The sequence below is a fragment of the Aquarana catesbeiana genome, linkage group LG03 (assembly GCF_042186555.1).
Source record: "Aquarana catesbeiana isolate 2022-GZ linkage group LG03, ASM4218655v1, whole genome shotgun sequence".
In the NCBI taxonomy this organism is placed as follows: domain Eukaryota; kingdom Metazoa; phylum Chordata; class Amphibia; order Anura; family Ranidae; genus Aquarana; species Aquarana catesbeiana.
The window spans coordinates 265,638,782-265,654,804 of record NC_133326.1 but is presented as its reverse complement, the minus strand read 5'-3'; the positions used below and the strand labels follow the sequence as shown (position 1 = coordinate 265,654,804).

The 16,023-nt window shown below is 40.7% G+C and overlaps 1 protein-coding gene across 1 annotated transcript in view; it reads left to right on the top strand.

Annotated features, from left to right (window-relative positions):
* Positions 1-883: 883 nt before the first annotated feature.
* The window catches only part of TRHDE (thyrotropin releasing hormone degrading enzyme), a 1,580,966-nt gene continuing 1,565,826 nt past the window's right edge, over positions 884-16,023 (top strand). The window contains exon 1 of the mRNA XM_073620033.1: positions 884-1,812. Within this exon, the coding sequence (XP_073476134.1) occupies positions 1,064-1,812 (749 nt within the window). The 5' untranslated portion in view covers positions 884-1,063. The remainder of the gene's footprint in view (positions 1,813-16,023) is intronic.

The window sequence follows — 16,023 nt, the reverse complement described above, 5'->3', positions numbered from 1 at the left end:
AGTGGTAGTTGGCAGTAGGTGGAGGCAGTAGGTGACAGTGGTAGTTGGCAGTAGGTGACAGTGGTAGTTGGCAGTAGGTGACAGTGGTAGTTGGCAGTAGGTGGAGGCAGTAGGTGACAGTGGTAGTTGGCAGAGGTGACAGTGGTAGTTGGCAGTAGGTGACAGTGGTAGTTGGCAGTAGGTGGAGGCAGTAGGTGACAGTGGTAGTTGGCAGTAGGTGACAGTGGTAGTTGGCAGTAGGTCACAGTGGTAGTTGGCAGTAGATGGAGGCAGTAGGTGACAGTGGTAGTTGGCAGAGGTGACAGTGGTAGTTGGCAGTAGGTGACAGTGGTAGTTGGCAGTAGGTGGAGGCAGTAGGTGACAGTGGTAGTTGGCAGTAGGTGACAGTGGTAGTTGGCAGTAGGTGGAGGCAGTAGGTGACAGTGGTAGTTGGCAGAGGTGACAGTGGTAGTTGGCAGTAGGTGACAGTGGTAGTTGGCAGTCGGTGACAGTGGTAGTTGGCAGTAGGTGGAGGCAGTAGGTGACAGTGGTAGTTGGCAGTAGGTGACAGTGGTAGTTGGCAGTAGGTGACAGTGGTAGTTGGCAGTAGGTGGAGGCAGTAGGTGACAGTGGTAGCTGGCAGTCAGTGACAGTGGTAGTTGGCAGTAGGTGGAGGCAGTAGGTGACAGTGGTAGCTGGCAGTCAGTGACAGTGGTAGTTGGCAGTAGGTGACAGTGGTAGTTGGCAGTCGGTGACAGTGGTAGTTGGCAGTAGGTGACAGTGGTAGTTGGCAGTCGGTGACAGTGGTAGTTGGCAGTAGGTGGAGGGGGTGATTTGGGAAGAAGTGATGGGCAGCACATCGCACACACACACCGCGCCTGGAAGGGAGGAGCGAGCCCGTCTAAAGGGAGGCGGAGGGTGCCGGTGGGCTCAGAGCCCGCTGATGACAAGCGGGAGGCAGTAGAGGATTTCATGGGATGATGCTCTTGCCGTGGCAGGCGGAATGAAGTGTGCGGTGAAGCCCCAAGTCCTAGAAGAGGACATTAGCTGTGCAGTGTGACCTCTCCTCCCACCATGCACTGCTATGGCTCTGGACAGTAAACGGCAGAAGAACAGCTTACTTCTTCTCAGCTCCGAGGCGATCCCAGACTCCGGTATGAGGAACGGCAGAGGAGTCCAGGAGCAATGGGCTGACACGGTGAGACCCCGGAGCACCGAGCGACACCTGACCGTACACAGAAAACTGCTGCTGGCCTTTGCCATCTCCATCCTGGCTCTCATCGTGGTCACCGTCATCGCCGTCCTGCTCAGTGTGCGCTTCGAGGAATGTCCTGATGCCGCCGGGAGGACCATTAACAGCAGCGTGGTGGAGGCGGCCAGGTTCAACCAGAACCTGGAGGTGGGGAAGGAGCCAGGGGATGGGGTAGATAGGCAGGAGCTAGAAGAAGACTGGAAGCCTTGGACTTACCTGAGACTCCCCACACACCTTAAACCCCTCCACTATAACCTCATGATTACCGCCTTCATGGACAACTTGACTTTCTCGGGAGAAGTCAATGTGGAGATCGAGTGTATGAACTCCAGCAGGTACATCGTGGTCCATGCTCACAGGTTGACGGTGGAGAAAGTCCAAGTGGCAGAAGATCGAGCGGCCGGGGACGTCAAAGTTTCCAGCTTCTTTACTTATCCGCCCAACCAAGTTCTGGTAGTCATCCTCAACCGGAGCCTGGAGGTGCACAAAAGTTACAACCTCAAGATTATTTACAATGCCATCATAGAAAATGAACTGCTGGGCTTCTACCGAAGTTCTTATGTTATCCATGGAGAGAGGAGGTAATGCTTTCCGCACTTTCATACTGCACTGTCACCTAGACCAGGTTCCACCTAACAGCTTGTCTGCCCTATAGATTGGGGCAAGGGGCTGCAGACATTTCATTAAAGCGGCATTGAACTCAAAAGCAGATGTGTAATGTGTGTTATATTGCTGCTTAGCAATTCTTAGATTCTTAGATGTGATGGCTGCATTCATTTTTTTCTTTTATCCCACCAGTAAGCTCTCCAGCAGACATAGCAGTTACACAGAGGAGGCATTTACCACTGCCAGGGGTGCTTACATTGATCAGGTTTTATTTACTTATGTAAAACCTTTATCTCAAACAGAACACAACTGTTGCTGCAACTGCTTATAAAGTGTTAGCTGGAGTTCAACTTCAATTTGTTAGTGTATACAAATCTGCTATCTAATACCCCATTCTCCCAGACTGACAATGCTGTCTGCTGCGCCCCCTGTGCTCCTTAATTCAGAGTGGAGGCACTCTAAGGCTCCGTTCACACCTACGCATACTGCAGTGACAGCTGCTCCACCGCGTTTTTTTGTGTATTTTTATGGCTGTGCCATTCATTTGAATGGGCATCCCTCTGCTCCAAATAGGTGCCAAAGATGCTAGTGTACCAAATTTTGGCACAGACCCAGGCCCGTTATGCATTGCGATTTTAGAAGTGATTTTAGCATGTTTTATTGCTCAACAATCGCGGTAAAATTGCACCGCAAATAACAATAATGGCATCACAAATGCGTCCTGTGATTCCAGAAGTCAATGGAGCCGAAGGCTTCATGTATGCTAGCAGCTTGTAAACTTGAGTTTAGGAGTTTTTGGTGTGTTTTTTTTTTTTTTTTTTGCCAAAGCTCCTAAACTCAACTCCATAAAAACCCATTGTGTCCATGTAGACATAGGCTGTTAGCAGAGTTTAGGAGCTGCCATGTTTAGGTGAGGTTAGATATCCCTCTCCTGAACACAGAGGAATCATGTTCAGGATTTGAACATTTTTGACCGTCGGTCACGGGAAAACACAAATTGCGGTACAGACACAGTTTGTGCTTTTTGCCAAGTTTTTCCGCTCTTAGGGTAGGCTAGTGTACTTGTAGCCTAATACAGGAGGCATGTTACCCAGCAGATAAACAGAGGGGAAAAGCCTAAAAAAAGGGAACTAAGCAGCCACTACATCTAAGGCTGGCCATACATTCATATTACAGTTTACCAATTTTTAAATGTGGTGGCTGCATTAGGATTCTCTTATGGGTCTGTTTTCTTTTTATCGTCATCCAGTGATCCTGCCAATAACACCTTTCCTCTGCTCCACTGGAGGAGATGCCTTTGGACAACAGCATTGTCAATCTGGGGAGAGGGTAGTGTTAATGCACTATTTAGTTATGATCACTGTACACATTATCTGATGTACATTCAACTTTAGAGCTACCAAAACTATGCAATATGAGAACTTTCCCGAATCATCCAATCAGTCTGTAGCCATTCAGGCAGGACCTTGCATTACATACTTGTTGGCAGATTTAAGGAAGATTGTAAAATGTATAATGAGGGTCACTATACATCAGCCATTCTCAACCAGGGTTCCTCCAGAGGTTGCCAGGGGTTCCTTGAGCCGTGGCTTATGAACCACCTATTTGATGATGCCTACAGAGTTCAAGGTTCAGCACCACTTAGCAAAGCCAGCAGTATGACACCAAATATCTTTTTAGCTGTCTTTTTAAGGGTGGCATTCTAAATACCACTTTAAGGGGGACATTCTTCCTATTGACCACTAATATAAGGAGCATTGTTCTTATTGAGCCCTGATGATTTGGGTTTAGTAAGGGTTCCTCGAGACATGAAAATTATTTTTGGGGTTCCTCTAGGGTTAAAAGGTTGAGAAAGCCTGCTATACACATTACAATCTGACCATACATTCTCTGTACAATCAACTTGAAATTTAGAAAAACTGTAATATGAGGACCTACCCAAACTATTAAATCAGCAGATATCCGATTAGCCAGGACTTTCTACTATATAGTATTTGGTAGATCTAAAGGAAATTTGTGTATGATGACTTTAGGATAGCTTGACTAACACGTTTAAAGCAACAAAGTTACAGCAGCAGTTTTGTTCCTTTTAGGATCAAATATGATCATTGTAAGCACTCCTGTCATCGGTAAATGGTTCGTCTCCATCCTCTAACTGCTACTTTGTCTGAACAGCCTGGTCTGTTAAATTAAATGAAAAAATAATGGAAAAAGGGCAAAAAAATGAAAAGTAATGCAGCCAGCATGTCTAAGGATTGATGAGTTGCAATATGTTTCATGTTTGTTTTTGGATTTAATATTGCTTTAAAGGACTTGTGATTACTAGGGATGAGCACCTAAGATTGCACCTAAATGAATTTCGCCACAAAATGCATGGTTTCACTTTTGGCAAAGTTTTATAGCAAACTTTCAACGACTTATTTCTTTATGAATTATATACCGGTATTTATATAGTAATGACAATTTATGCATCACTTGATGTATCGCACATTTTTTGGTAGGGGGGTTGTATTTAGTTTGTTTGTTTGGTTTCTTTTATTTTATTTAGGAGCCAATATATAAACTTTCAGCAAGGTTTCAAACATCCTCTTGCCAATTGAATCCAATTATAAAAACATGTGAGTCTTTGGGAGAAGGTGTTGAATCTTCTATGAGAATATTTATAAATAGATTCCTTAGTGTTCTTTGTGTTGTTTTACCATTTATTGTTTTTTTTTTTTTTTTTTGTAAAGTTACTTAAAATATTTGTGTTGCTCTACATTTTCCACTATCTTATGGAAAAAATCAAACAAGACATAAAAGAATAAAGCTTATCTGGGTCTGTTTTAACAAAAGAACAAGTTAGAGATAGTTTACAGCAGTTTGCGTAACCCCTGGGAGGCTCAAAGCTCACTGTACATGCACCTTTTCCATTGGCACCAATAAGTTTCACCAAAGTTTTGGTGCAATGAAAACTCTCCATTTCACTCATCCTTAGTCCTGTATACATTTGTACATTCTGCTGTAGAAATTCAAGTGCCCTTTTTTTTCCTTTAAAGCTGTACTGAATTTAAAACTTAAAGTGTAATATATTGAAGATTGACAATCATTCAATCAATGTAGTGGCTGCATTCGTTTTCTTATCCAAAAAAAGAACAAAACTGGTGCTACAACTGTTTTATAAAGCGTTAGTTGGAGTTTGCCTTCAAATCGTTAGTGTATTTAAATATGCTAGAGCACCTAACCCCCCCCCCCCCCCCCTGAATGACCATGATGCTGTCCAAAGGTGTCTCTTTTGCTTCTTCATCCAGTGTGTAAGCACCCTAATACAGACCAGATCACCAGGTAAAAATAGAGGGAAACATGCCTAAAAAAAAAAGGTTTTACATAAATGAGTAAAAGCTGACTATTGTAAGCACCCTTGTCAGTGTTAAATGGCTTGTCTCAGCCCACTAACTATTACATCGGCAGGACATCTTGCTCTGTTGAAAAACAACAGACTTATTGGCCGGATCACCAAGAAAACCTAAAAAAGAAAATAGTGCAGCCATCATATCTAAGAATTGGTAAACTGTAATATAATACATGTTTGCCTTTGGGTTTAATACCACCTTTAATGACTGGTAATAACCATATACACACTGGTTGCTTTAGGTACGTTTAGTGATGCTTATGTATGAATAGATGAAAGTGTCAGTGCTTATCTGAACTGAAACAATGTAAAATTAAATTTGGTTTAGGTGTTAGGAGGATAGTGGAGATAACAAATATCTACATTTTCAAATGATCAAGGTAGATGGCTTATAATTTAAGAGGATATGCAAAAGTGTTAAACCTCAGATCCAATCAGCAATCATTTAAACTGTTTAACAAAATTAAACTGGTTACTGGATTAGCGTAATTAGTACGTCTTCATTGCTGTTATTGAATAAGCATAAATAACTGTTAAGTATTGTCCAACAACAGATAATAAGCCAATAGTATTGTCAAACGTATTGATTTCTGTCCATGATCAGTTGCTGTAAGTAGATTCATGACTTTTATTCTTAGGTCTTTTACATACACAATCATGCATTTTACATATACTGTTTCTTTAAATCTATCATTATAGTTCTTATTATAGTTAGTGTGTTTTATAGCTCCCAATAGCCCCTTCCTTGGATAGACAGACTCTTTTTTTTTTTTCTAGCCTGTCACTTTTTTCTAGCCTGGTGTATAAACCTCAATAAATCAATACACTCTTTAACTATCAACTTTTCACCTTTTTATATGAATACATATATATTTTTAACTCTAGTACAAAGCAAAAGTAATGTAAAAGTGGGTTTCATTGATCACTTATGAATTTTTCATGTTCTCCTTAATTGGAGGGTGTGCAGGTTGTCCTTCTCTGACATATCTGGTGCTAAAAGGTGTCCCCTTTTTCCCCATCTCAATAAAATTGGGAGGTATGTTTTATACATTATTCAAAAGCAAAATGTGTTCAGCAAATTTTAGCGTAACTGGTGCAGCAGCATTGCATAATATACTTTCAAATGCCAAGCCGCTTTGAAATTGATATACTCTCTGCAAGAGGCTCGATAAGTTTCCTGGACTTGAGCATGAAAATGAAGAGAGCAGATTACTTAGTGGGACCTCGTGGTCTGCCAGCGGTTCTATGCTAGCTTTATTCCCAGTTTCCCACTGATGTGAAAGATCACGTGTTGAGCAGCAGCTGAGACACATACAGGCAGTTAATTATCTTGTTTATCATGGCTTCAGTTAGGGGAAAAACAAAAATTGCACATTTATTGGGCTATTTTCCTAACGTTTTTAGATCGTCATATGTTCAAGGGGATGAAAGAGAAGTGTCTGTTTTCTTTTTACTTTAACTGCCAGCTCCCAGCTGACAGTGAAATACAGGCATACGTCTTCCTGCAGAATCTCATTAGCATGCATTTTATTTGCTATGTCTTTCTTTTAATTACTGCACTGGGGTAGACTCTCCAAATCTGCATAAACTATTCCTAATTTGTATAATTTGCATATAATTGAAAAGCCTCCAGCACAGTATCACACAGTGCATGGCACAGTGTGTTAAAATGACAACCACTGTAAATTGCATGTGACAAACATAGGTACCATTTACACTACCTTGCCCTAGTTTTGCAACTAATAGCTGTTTTGTCACATTATTAACTCCGTGAACTTGTTTGGAGAGAAGGAAATAGAATCAGGTGTTTGATTCCAAACTCAACAGGCATGTTGTTGCAATTACACGTGTATTAGGCAACCTGGGCTGGTGAAGAGTAGACGTGGGGTCAATCTGCTTTAATTGCAATCTACAGCAGCGTTTCCTATTCACGCTCCTCCAGTATTACTTGCAGGTGTTTTCCAGACGTATGCAGGTGTGTTAATTACTACCATTTATTCAAATGATCCCAATAATTTGGAAGCCTGTGATTTTATGAAGCTGGCTAGAAAAAAAATGAACTGTTCTAAAATGTTGTGTGTAGATATAGATAGAGAGAGATGTACATATATATCTATATATGTAAATAGTTCCTGCTGACTCCTGCAATGTGAATAGGTACATTATTATCATATCTCAGAACTGAGTTGCTATGAGCTTATTTTTAAATTGTGATAAAAGTAACACACACACAACATCTCATGCGACATCACCCTAATGCCAACAATAAATTTAAAACATTGCTTGGGAGTTTCAACTACTTTCAAACAGCTTTTAATGCCAAAATGGCCAAACTGACCCAAGCAACTTACCACCAGAAAACTTTTGAGATTAGGTTGCCTTTGTTCGTTTAATACATTTTGCAATCAACAGCTGGTTGCAATTGCCTAGAGAATGTCTGGCCAGTATAAAAGGATGTTAGATGAGCGATCTTGCATGCTGCTGTTCTATTAGAGCAGAGCTGATCTCTTCTATCAATTTACAGCCAATAAAGCTGCCATCTTAGCCGCTGTTTGATCTGCATTTGTCATGGTGTTGCACATGTGATCAGTTATGACAGCAGCCATTTGATGGCTTGACGGTTCGGTTGAGAGCACAAGTAACTGTGACCGCTATCATTCACAGCATGCCTTGAATGTAACTGTTTTGGGAAACCGTTAATTCAATGAGTTTAGCTCCGCTTTATCAGCTAAACCTTGTATTACTTGGCATGGTGGAACTGCATCAACCCAGAAATGAATGGGGCTGGCACTCTCCCATCACTTGATCATGAAAGCGAAAGCTCAACTTTCAAAACGCAGCAGGCAGCACTTTTGCCAACTTATCACTGGTTTGACACAAGGAGTTCCTTTTGACATGCAGCATTTTGTGCTTAATAAAAAATGGCAGTTTGATATGAACTATAGTGACAGCATTTTCTACAATCTTCAGCAATACATTTTAGTAACTACTTTGTTGAAAAATCTACTTATTGTATGTGGGCCGGTTATTTGTCTGTAAAATTCAACTGCGTGCAAAAAGCCAATATTCCTACTGAGTTTTCTATATAAATGGAAGTGTTTCTCATAGCATGTGTTCAGGTGATAGCTTTCATGTTTATTTATCTAGCAGAGCAATTATTAGTTACCAGCTTTACAATTCCAAATGTGAGTTGCAATACATTTGTCACTCTAGAAGTAGAGTGCTTCCTTGGTGAGATAATGACTGTATGTGGTCTTGCAGATTTGTACTTCAAATACCGCTCATCTGTGACAAAAAGGTATATGTATTTATTTATATATTTTAATTAGAATATTTAAATAATTGTACTTTAAAAACAGTACTGACTGGAACCTAGCATACTCCTTTAATTTCAAGGATATGATCAGCTTATTTTCTGTTGGAATTTTTTTTTTTTTAAGTACAATAATCATGGGGTGGTTATTAATATTTATTACATTGATAACAGAACACAATAGGGCTTAATTTATCACAGTGGACAGTGCGCGTTATGCCCTTAGGGCACTTTCACACTGCCAGTGTCTGGGCGTCGGCGGTAAAGCGCCACTATTTTTAGCGGCGCTCTGCAGACATTTTTTCGGCCGCCAACAGGGCGCTTTTAACCCCTGCTAACAGACGAAAAAGGGGTACAAAGCGGCGCTGCCCATTGATTTCATGAACAAGGGTGCTTTAGGAGCGCTGTATACACAGCTCCTACAGCGCCTCAAAGATTCTGCTTGCAGGACTTTTTTGAGCGTCCTGCCAGCGTACCGCTCCAGTGTGAAAGCACTTGGGCTTTCACATTGGAGTGAAAGGAAAGGCGCTTTACAGGGGCTATTTTTAGAGCTATAGCATCTGTAAAGCGCCTCGGTGTAAAAGGGGTCTTACTGACCAGCTAAATGTCCTCTTTCATTTGCGGATCTGAATTGTTACACTTGCAGTTTGATTTGTGTTGTTACTGGCAGCTGAGATGCTTTACTTTTAAAAAAAAAAAAAAAATCTACCCGAATATTACTAATCAGGTTTGCACATGCATGGCTTACCTTAAGGCTACTTTCACACTGAGGCATTTTTCAGGCATTTTAGCGTTAAAAATACTGCCTGAAAACTGCCTCCTATACCACCCCAGTGTAAAAGCCCGAGTGCTTTCGCACTGGGGCGGTGCACTTGCAGGATGTTACAAAGTCCTGCAGGCAGCATCTTTGGGGCAGTGTAGGAGCGCTGTTTACAGCGCTCCTACACCGCCCCTGCCCATTGGAATGCATGGGCAGCACTTCTGAAGCGCCAGAAAAGCGATTCAGAAGTTGCCACAACATGGGTGGTTTTAACCCTTTTTTCGGCCGCTAGTTGAAAGTACAAACACGCATGCTTGGAAGGAACGACTTTGAAGAGTTTGGTCTTGTAATCTACTGTTCGTAATCTAGAATTAACATTCGTGATGCAGCAATTGATGAAATGTCGAAATGCAGCACACGTTCTCATCTTCTTTAATGGGATATTAATGAAGCTGCTTTGCTGGTGATACTGATGTAGTTATGCCAAACATATTTTAAAAGGCATTTGTTTTGTATGATCTGAAAATTGCAAATCAACGCTCACCAAAATGCTACTAACACGAAATTGACATAAGGGGCCTAAAGGGTGGCGCTTGATAAATTAACTTCCTCTTTATACAAAAAAGAGAATAACTTCCTCTTTATACAAAAGAGAATGAGTACAGCGCTGCGCCAAACGTTAATAAAGCAAGAGGTGATTATAATACACAGTTAGCAGCTAGCACACCTCTAGACATAGGCAAGGACAAAAATAGTAAAAAAAATAGTGTAGCGCTATGTGTATATACAAATCATAAATATAACATATGTGAACAGTGGGTCAGTTTGTCCTTTTACGGGACAAAATCAGTATAAAAACAACACTAAGTGATACAAAATAGACATATGAAAATGACTACAATAAATGGGTAGTATAAATCCGTATTATAAACACAAATGTTGGGTATATAGAAACGTATAAATATAATAAATCAAATAATATAGTCCATTTAGTGTTTAGGTCAATAATGACTAGTGGAACAGAAAACCACCACCAAAAGTCTATAAGGATAAAAATGAAAAATACAAAAATGAAAAAAATAATAAAAATAAAAATGTAAAAATTCCCAGGGTTTCCTCCTAAGCGAAGTGGTTCACTTGTAGTAGATGAATAGATAGATCACAGATGGGTGGAAGGTCTAGATGGGTGGCAGGACCAACACCGAAGCATCTAAGGAGGCTTACCGGAATCAGGTGACCTGAGAAGACTTACGTCTCACAAGTCTGAGAAAGCTTAATGACCACCAGGTCTGGCGGGGTGAATCGTTAGATGATCCTCGGCTTCCAAAGAAAGGGGGGGAGAGGGGGTTTCACCACAGCTTCAAACGTCCCCAAGACACTCCAACAGGCCCAATGGATAATTCAAATATCATGCGAGAAAGAAAGCTCACATGGCATAATAACGTTTTTTTAAAAAAACATCAATTTATTAAAATAGCAAAATGAACACTCGCATGATAGGAGATCAGAAATGGCTCATATAAAATCGTTCGCGGTAATAGTGAGGGGTCCACCCGACATGTTTCGGCTACCAAGCCTTCATCTGGGGTGTGGAGCCCCCCCCCACCTCACCGCTATTTAAACATGAAATGACCCCCACTGGGAGTGTCACTAGACCGGAAGTGACGTAATTGATGCCACTTCCTGGTAATTAGAAATGGTGATAGATTTATTGTATAAATACATAAAATGAAAAAGGGTAATAAGCGGTGTAATACCGCTATATTTACCATGTGGAAATTCAAAAACACATGTTAAAAAACGGCATGACTGCTCGGTCGGCCATTACAGAAACACCCGAGTGCATGCCAAGCCTTTCTCCCAGCACATCCAGACCGCATTGGCTAGAGTGCCGTCCTGCTCCGCCCAATGGATCCGGCGTCATTGACGTGCGCGATGACGTCATCCGCATTGCTGATGCGGCGCCAGTGCGCTCCACTTAGGGAACCAAGCCTCTCTCCCACAACGGAAGCTACAACACTTCCGGTAAGGGGAGAAAGGCGCCGATAGGCTAGGGGGAGGGGCGGGGAAGGTCGTGATGATTTGACACAGCATAATAGGTGTCAGCAAAGGTGGATTGAAACAGCCGATGTTTGGGTCATACAAAAACAACTTGAATAGATGCCAAAACTGATTATAATAATAGCAAGCATCAATCATAACCAAATGATAATTGAAAATGTTAAATGTATTAAATAAAGGCTGGAGTGACACTGCCAATGAGGGGCATGACATAGCATGTTAAATATTAAAATAAACATAACAAAACCTCAACATAAGAAGACATCCTTATTGAAATATTCTCTGCACAGATAATGTATATTTTGGAATAATAATATATGATTAAATAATAGTGTACAGAGTTTGATCTAAAATTACCGTATTTATCGGCGTATAACACGCACTTTTTTCCCCTTAAAATCAGGGGAAAGTCGCAGGTGCGTGTTATACGCCGATGCCCTGCGATCCGGAGCTGTCAAAACGTTAAAATCGCCGACCGCGATTTGAAAATGGCGCCACCGGCGCCGAAATACACAGAGCCGGTCCTCGGCTCTTTCCGGCGGCTCTCGTTTACTTTCGGCTCCACTCGTAGTCCCGAGCGGAGCTATCCGAAAATACTCGGATAGCTCCGCTCGGGACTACGAGTGGAACCGAAAGTAAACGAGAGCCGCCGGAAAGACCCGAGGACCGGCTCTGTGTATTTCGGCGCCGGCGGCGCCATTTTCAAATCGCGGTCGGCGATTTTGAAGCAGGGACAGGCTGCACTGGGGAAGGCTGCACTGGGAAAGGCTGCACTGGGGAAGGCTGCACTGACAAGGCTGCACTGGGGAAGGCTGCACTGACATGGCTGCACTGGGGAAGGCTGCACTGGGGAAGGCTGCACTGACAAGGCTGCACTGACAAGGCTGCACTGACAAGGCTGCACTGACATGGCTGCACTGACAAGGCTGCACTGGGATAAGGCTGCAATGGACACTGGGGAAGGCTGCACTGACAAGGCTGCACTGACAAGGCTGCACTGGGGAAGGCTGCAATGATGGACATTTAAATGTAAGTTTTTTTCCCTTAAAATTCCCTCCTAAATTGGGGTGCGTGTTATACGCCGGTGCGTGTTATACGCCGATAAATACGGTATATCAATATGTGGATACAGACTGAACATGAATCATGTGAATAATTAAAATAGAATAAAATTTAAAAAAAGCAAAAATTTTATTTTATATATATATATATATATATATAAAGGAGAGACCACAAGCTAAATGGCTAAGCTTGATTAATGAAAGAATTGATGTCCCACTCCACGTTAATCCCATGCGGGGAGTGGGACCCCAACTCATAAATCCAATAAGTCTTCAAGCGGGAGACACCCCTAAGGGTCGAACCACCCCGCCAAGGAGCAACGTATTTGTTGATGATGAGAAACTGCGTGCCCTCAGGGTTTCGGTCATGGAATTCCCTATAGTGGCGAGGCACGGTATGTTTGGTGCTACCTGCTTTAACTTCCTCTTTATACTCTCGTAGTACGTTACTAAGTTTGTGTTTGTCAAACGACAATTTGCGGATAGTTAGTATGCTAGACAAAATCCTGCACACTCCCTTTTGACAAAAATCAGACACTCGGTCATCCAACAATCAAACCATGTGTACGAGGCTTTAGGTTTCAAACTTTTCACAGAACCACAGGTGCTTTCCACTATTACTAATTATCAAACCTGGAAGTCTTGACCTGTTAGCTGCATTAAATAGGTAGAAGGCACTGACTTTGGACAATGTTTTCAACACAGATAATGAACTCTCATTGCTAAAACACTATTATAATTATTACTATAATTATGCTTTATTTAGAAAACTTCTAAATATTACACATTGATGTATACTAAATAATAACTGGGCACAAATTAAGACACTAATGACTTCACCTGGGCATATGTAAGATCCCCTGCAAACTATGCGCTGCTGGTAAGTCTTAAAACTCAAAGTTATGGTAATTATTTCTTTCACAAAATATGTACACTCATATTAATTGCTCATTATACTATAATTTGCATAAAAACACAATTTCTTTTCAAGAAAACAAAAGAAAACTGTTAAAGCAACAAGCATTTTTTTTTTTTTATTATCTCCATTTGTAGTTTTTGTTTTGTGGACCATGTAAATAAAAGCCGTGATTTTTATTTTTAAGGCTCAGTTGGTTGTCTTTTTTTAGGAGATCAATTTTTAAAAATGTGTGTGTGTGTGTGTGTGTGTGTGTATGTATGTATGTATCTATGTATGTGTATATATATAAATAAATATATATATATTAACTCGGCAAACAGCTTAGGTGGCCCACCATGGATCTTTAGAATCCACTAGTAAAATTAAGATTTGTTATTTGGATTTCTTTATTGTATTTAAAACCTGAAAAGGCATTTCTTTATAGAAATGAGCTAATACCTACCTGTGCTTCCAATCCTTGCTTTCTTGACAAGCTATGACAGCTGAAAGCATCCAATATACTTTGGACGCTGTGTCAAATGTTTAGTTCCCTGCTGTGTTTCTGTCTGATGGCTCCTATGTCATTACTGTGTCATGTCCAAGAAATGTGTCAAATCCTAAAGATTCTTCAGCTACCATATTTCTTCAAGAGAGCAAAGTTCAGTAGTACAGGTAGCAGAACAGGTGAGCACCAACTCACTATTAGGAATAAGCAAATCTGCCTGGGTTAAAATCGGGTGTTCGGGAGGTTATCTAATCCTGCTTGAAGTATGAAAAACCAGAACTTGCTACCAAATTCTGGGTATGTATGGAGGTAGCTTGGTTAGGCCATAACATAAAGGGGAGAGATGAGGCAGGTTTTATCTTGAAATATACATTACAGTGTATTATCTGAGAGACAATATTCACAGATATTGCTCAGTGGTTGGGCAGTATGTAAGTAACTTGGTTAGGCCGCAGCATAAAATGGAGAGACAAGTCAGGTTTTACCTTGAAGTAGAAATTATGGTGTATTATTTGAGAAATAATAACCACAAATGTTCAGTGGCTTGGTTAAGCCGCAGTATAAGAGGGAGAAACAAGGAGATTTTATCTTACATGCAGCTGTGAAACATTGTGTGGGACCTTTGCAGTGCCTGAGTAATGGAATAGGCCACACACTTTGAGACACAAAGCAGGAATTGCACAACGGCAAACATTAGAAATTTGGCAGCTGAGGTGCAGTTGCCAAATATTATTGCAGGACGGTTGGTGACTATGACAGGAATCCTTCTTTTTTTTTTTTTTTTGGAGGGGGGAGGAGGGCAAATGACTATTAAAAGTTTTTTTTAGAGTGTAGAAATAGCAGCAGGGGTTTTTTAGTCATTGGAAATCCAAGGCAAATATTTTAATATTATGATTTTTAAATGATCCAGGCATACATTTTATCAAAACTCAGTGCAGAATGCATCACAAACTAGCTAAGATTCTGTTCCATCACAATTTTATAGACACCTGGTGTAAACTGAATCGTAATATCATGTTATATGCATTTTTCCTATGTATATTTAACATATTAAAGAAAATATCACATATTTACTTCTCTGTGTACACTTGTAACTGTAATCCACTCCAAAATTTATAAAGTATCGTAGTCTGACCCCTCCTCAGTTTCTGTAGCATTAACAGGCTTACAAAATTGAAAACCAATAAATCATTGGTAACAAAATGTGTCCCTATTAAAGCGGGGTTCCACCCAAATTTTGAACAATATCTGTATGTATTCTCTTCCTTGCCTAGATGCTGACATGCCGTTTAAAAAAATTTAAATCGCCGTAATTACCTTTTATTTTTCTATTCTTCTTTGCACTTCCTGGTTCTCCTCCCATGGGAGTAGGCGTGTTTCTAGCCTCTCCCAGACTCCTGGGAGCTAGTCTCAGGCTTCCCAGGATGCCACTGAGCATGTGCGGGAACGAGCGGTGAATGCTGGGAGCACAGCATTCACCACATCCAGGAAATAAATGCTTGTGGGCTTCAAATGCCCACAATGAAGATGGAAACCGCCTGCAGTGAATAATATAAGTTATTCTTTCCGACTAAATCTGACACAGGCGGACATATTACACACAATATGTGAGCATGTAATCCTGAGAAGAAAAGTTTGTGAATGAACTCAAAAAAAAAAAAACGATAGGTGGACCCCCGCTTTAAGTACAACGTAACCTAATTGTAGATCAAGAATTCTCCAAACACTCTGAGCATTAAGTCGGTGAAAATAACCCAAGCATTAGCATCCCCAGTAATTAACTGGACAGCACACATAACTAGCATCAGGGTTTTATACAGTAAAGGAAAAATTGATACCTTCTTTACCGAAAAAAAAAATAAATTTACCTGGATTACTCAAAGAACAAAAAAGCAAACCAAACAAGGACCTCAGGAATAAAATGTATACCCTTTGTTTAGAATTTAACTTGCTCCTTATAACTAAAGCTGAGAAGAGTAGCAGATGAATTTAACCATGAATTTGTTTTTTAAGCTGGTCACCTAGGCTCATTACTGGCTAAAAATGAATACCCTAAATTTCTGCATCAAAACTGCCTGAAAGTTAGACAGTACAATGAAACTCAATGATACTCAAAATCTTTTAGTTTTAAAGGAATTCCAATCCTATTATACTAAATTATATAAGAGCTCTCAGTCTATATATTATACCAAACTAA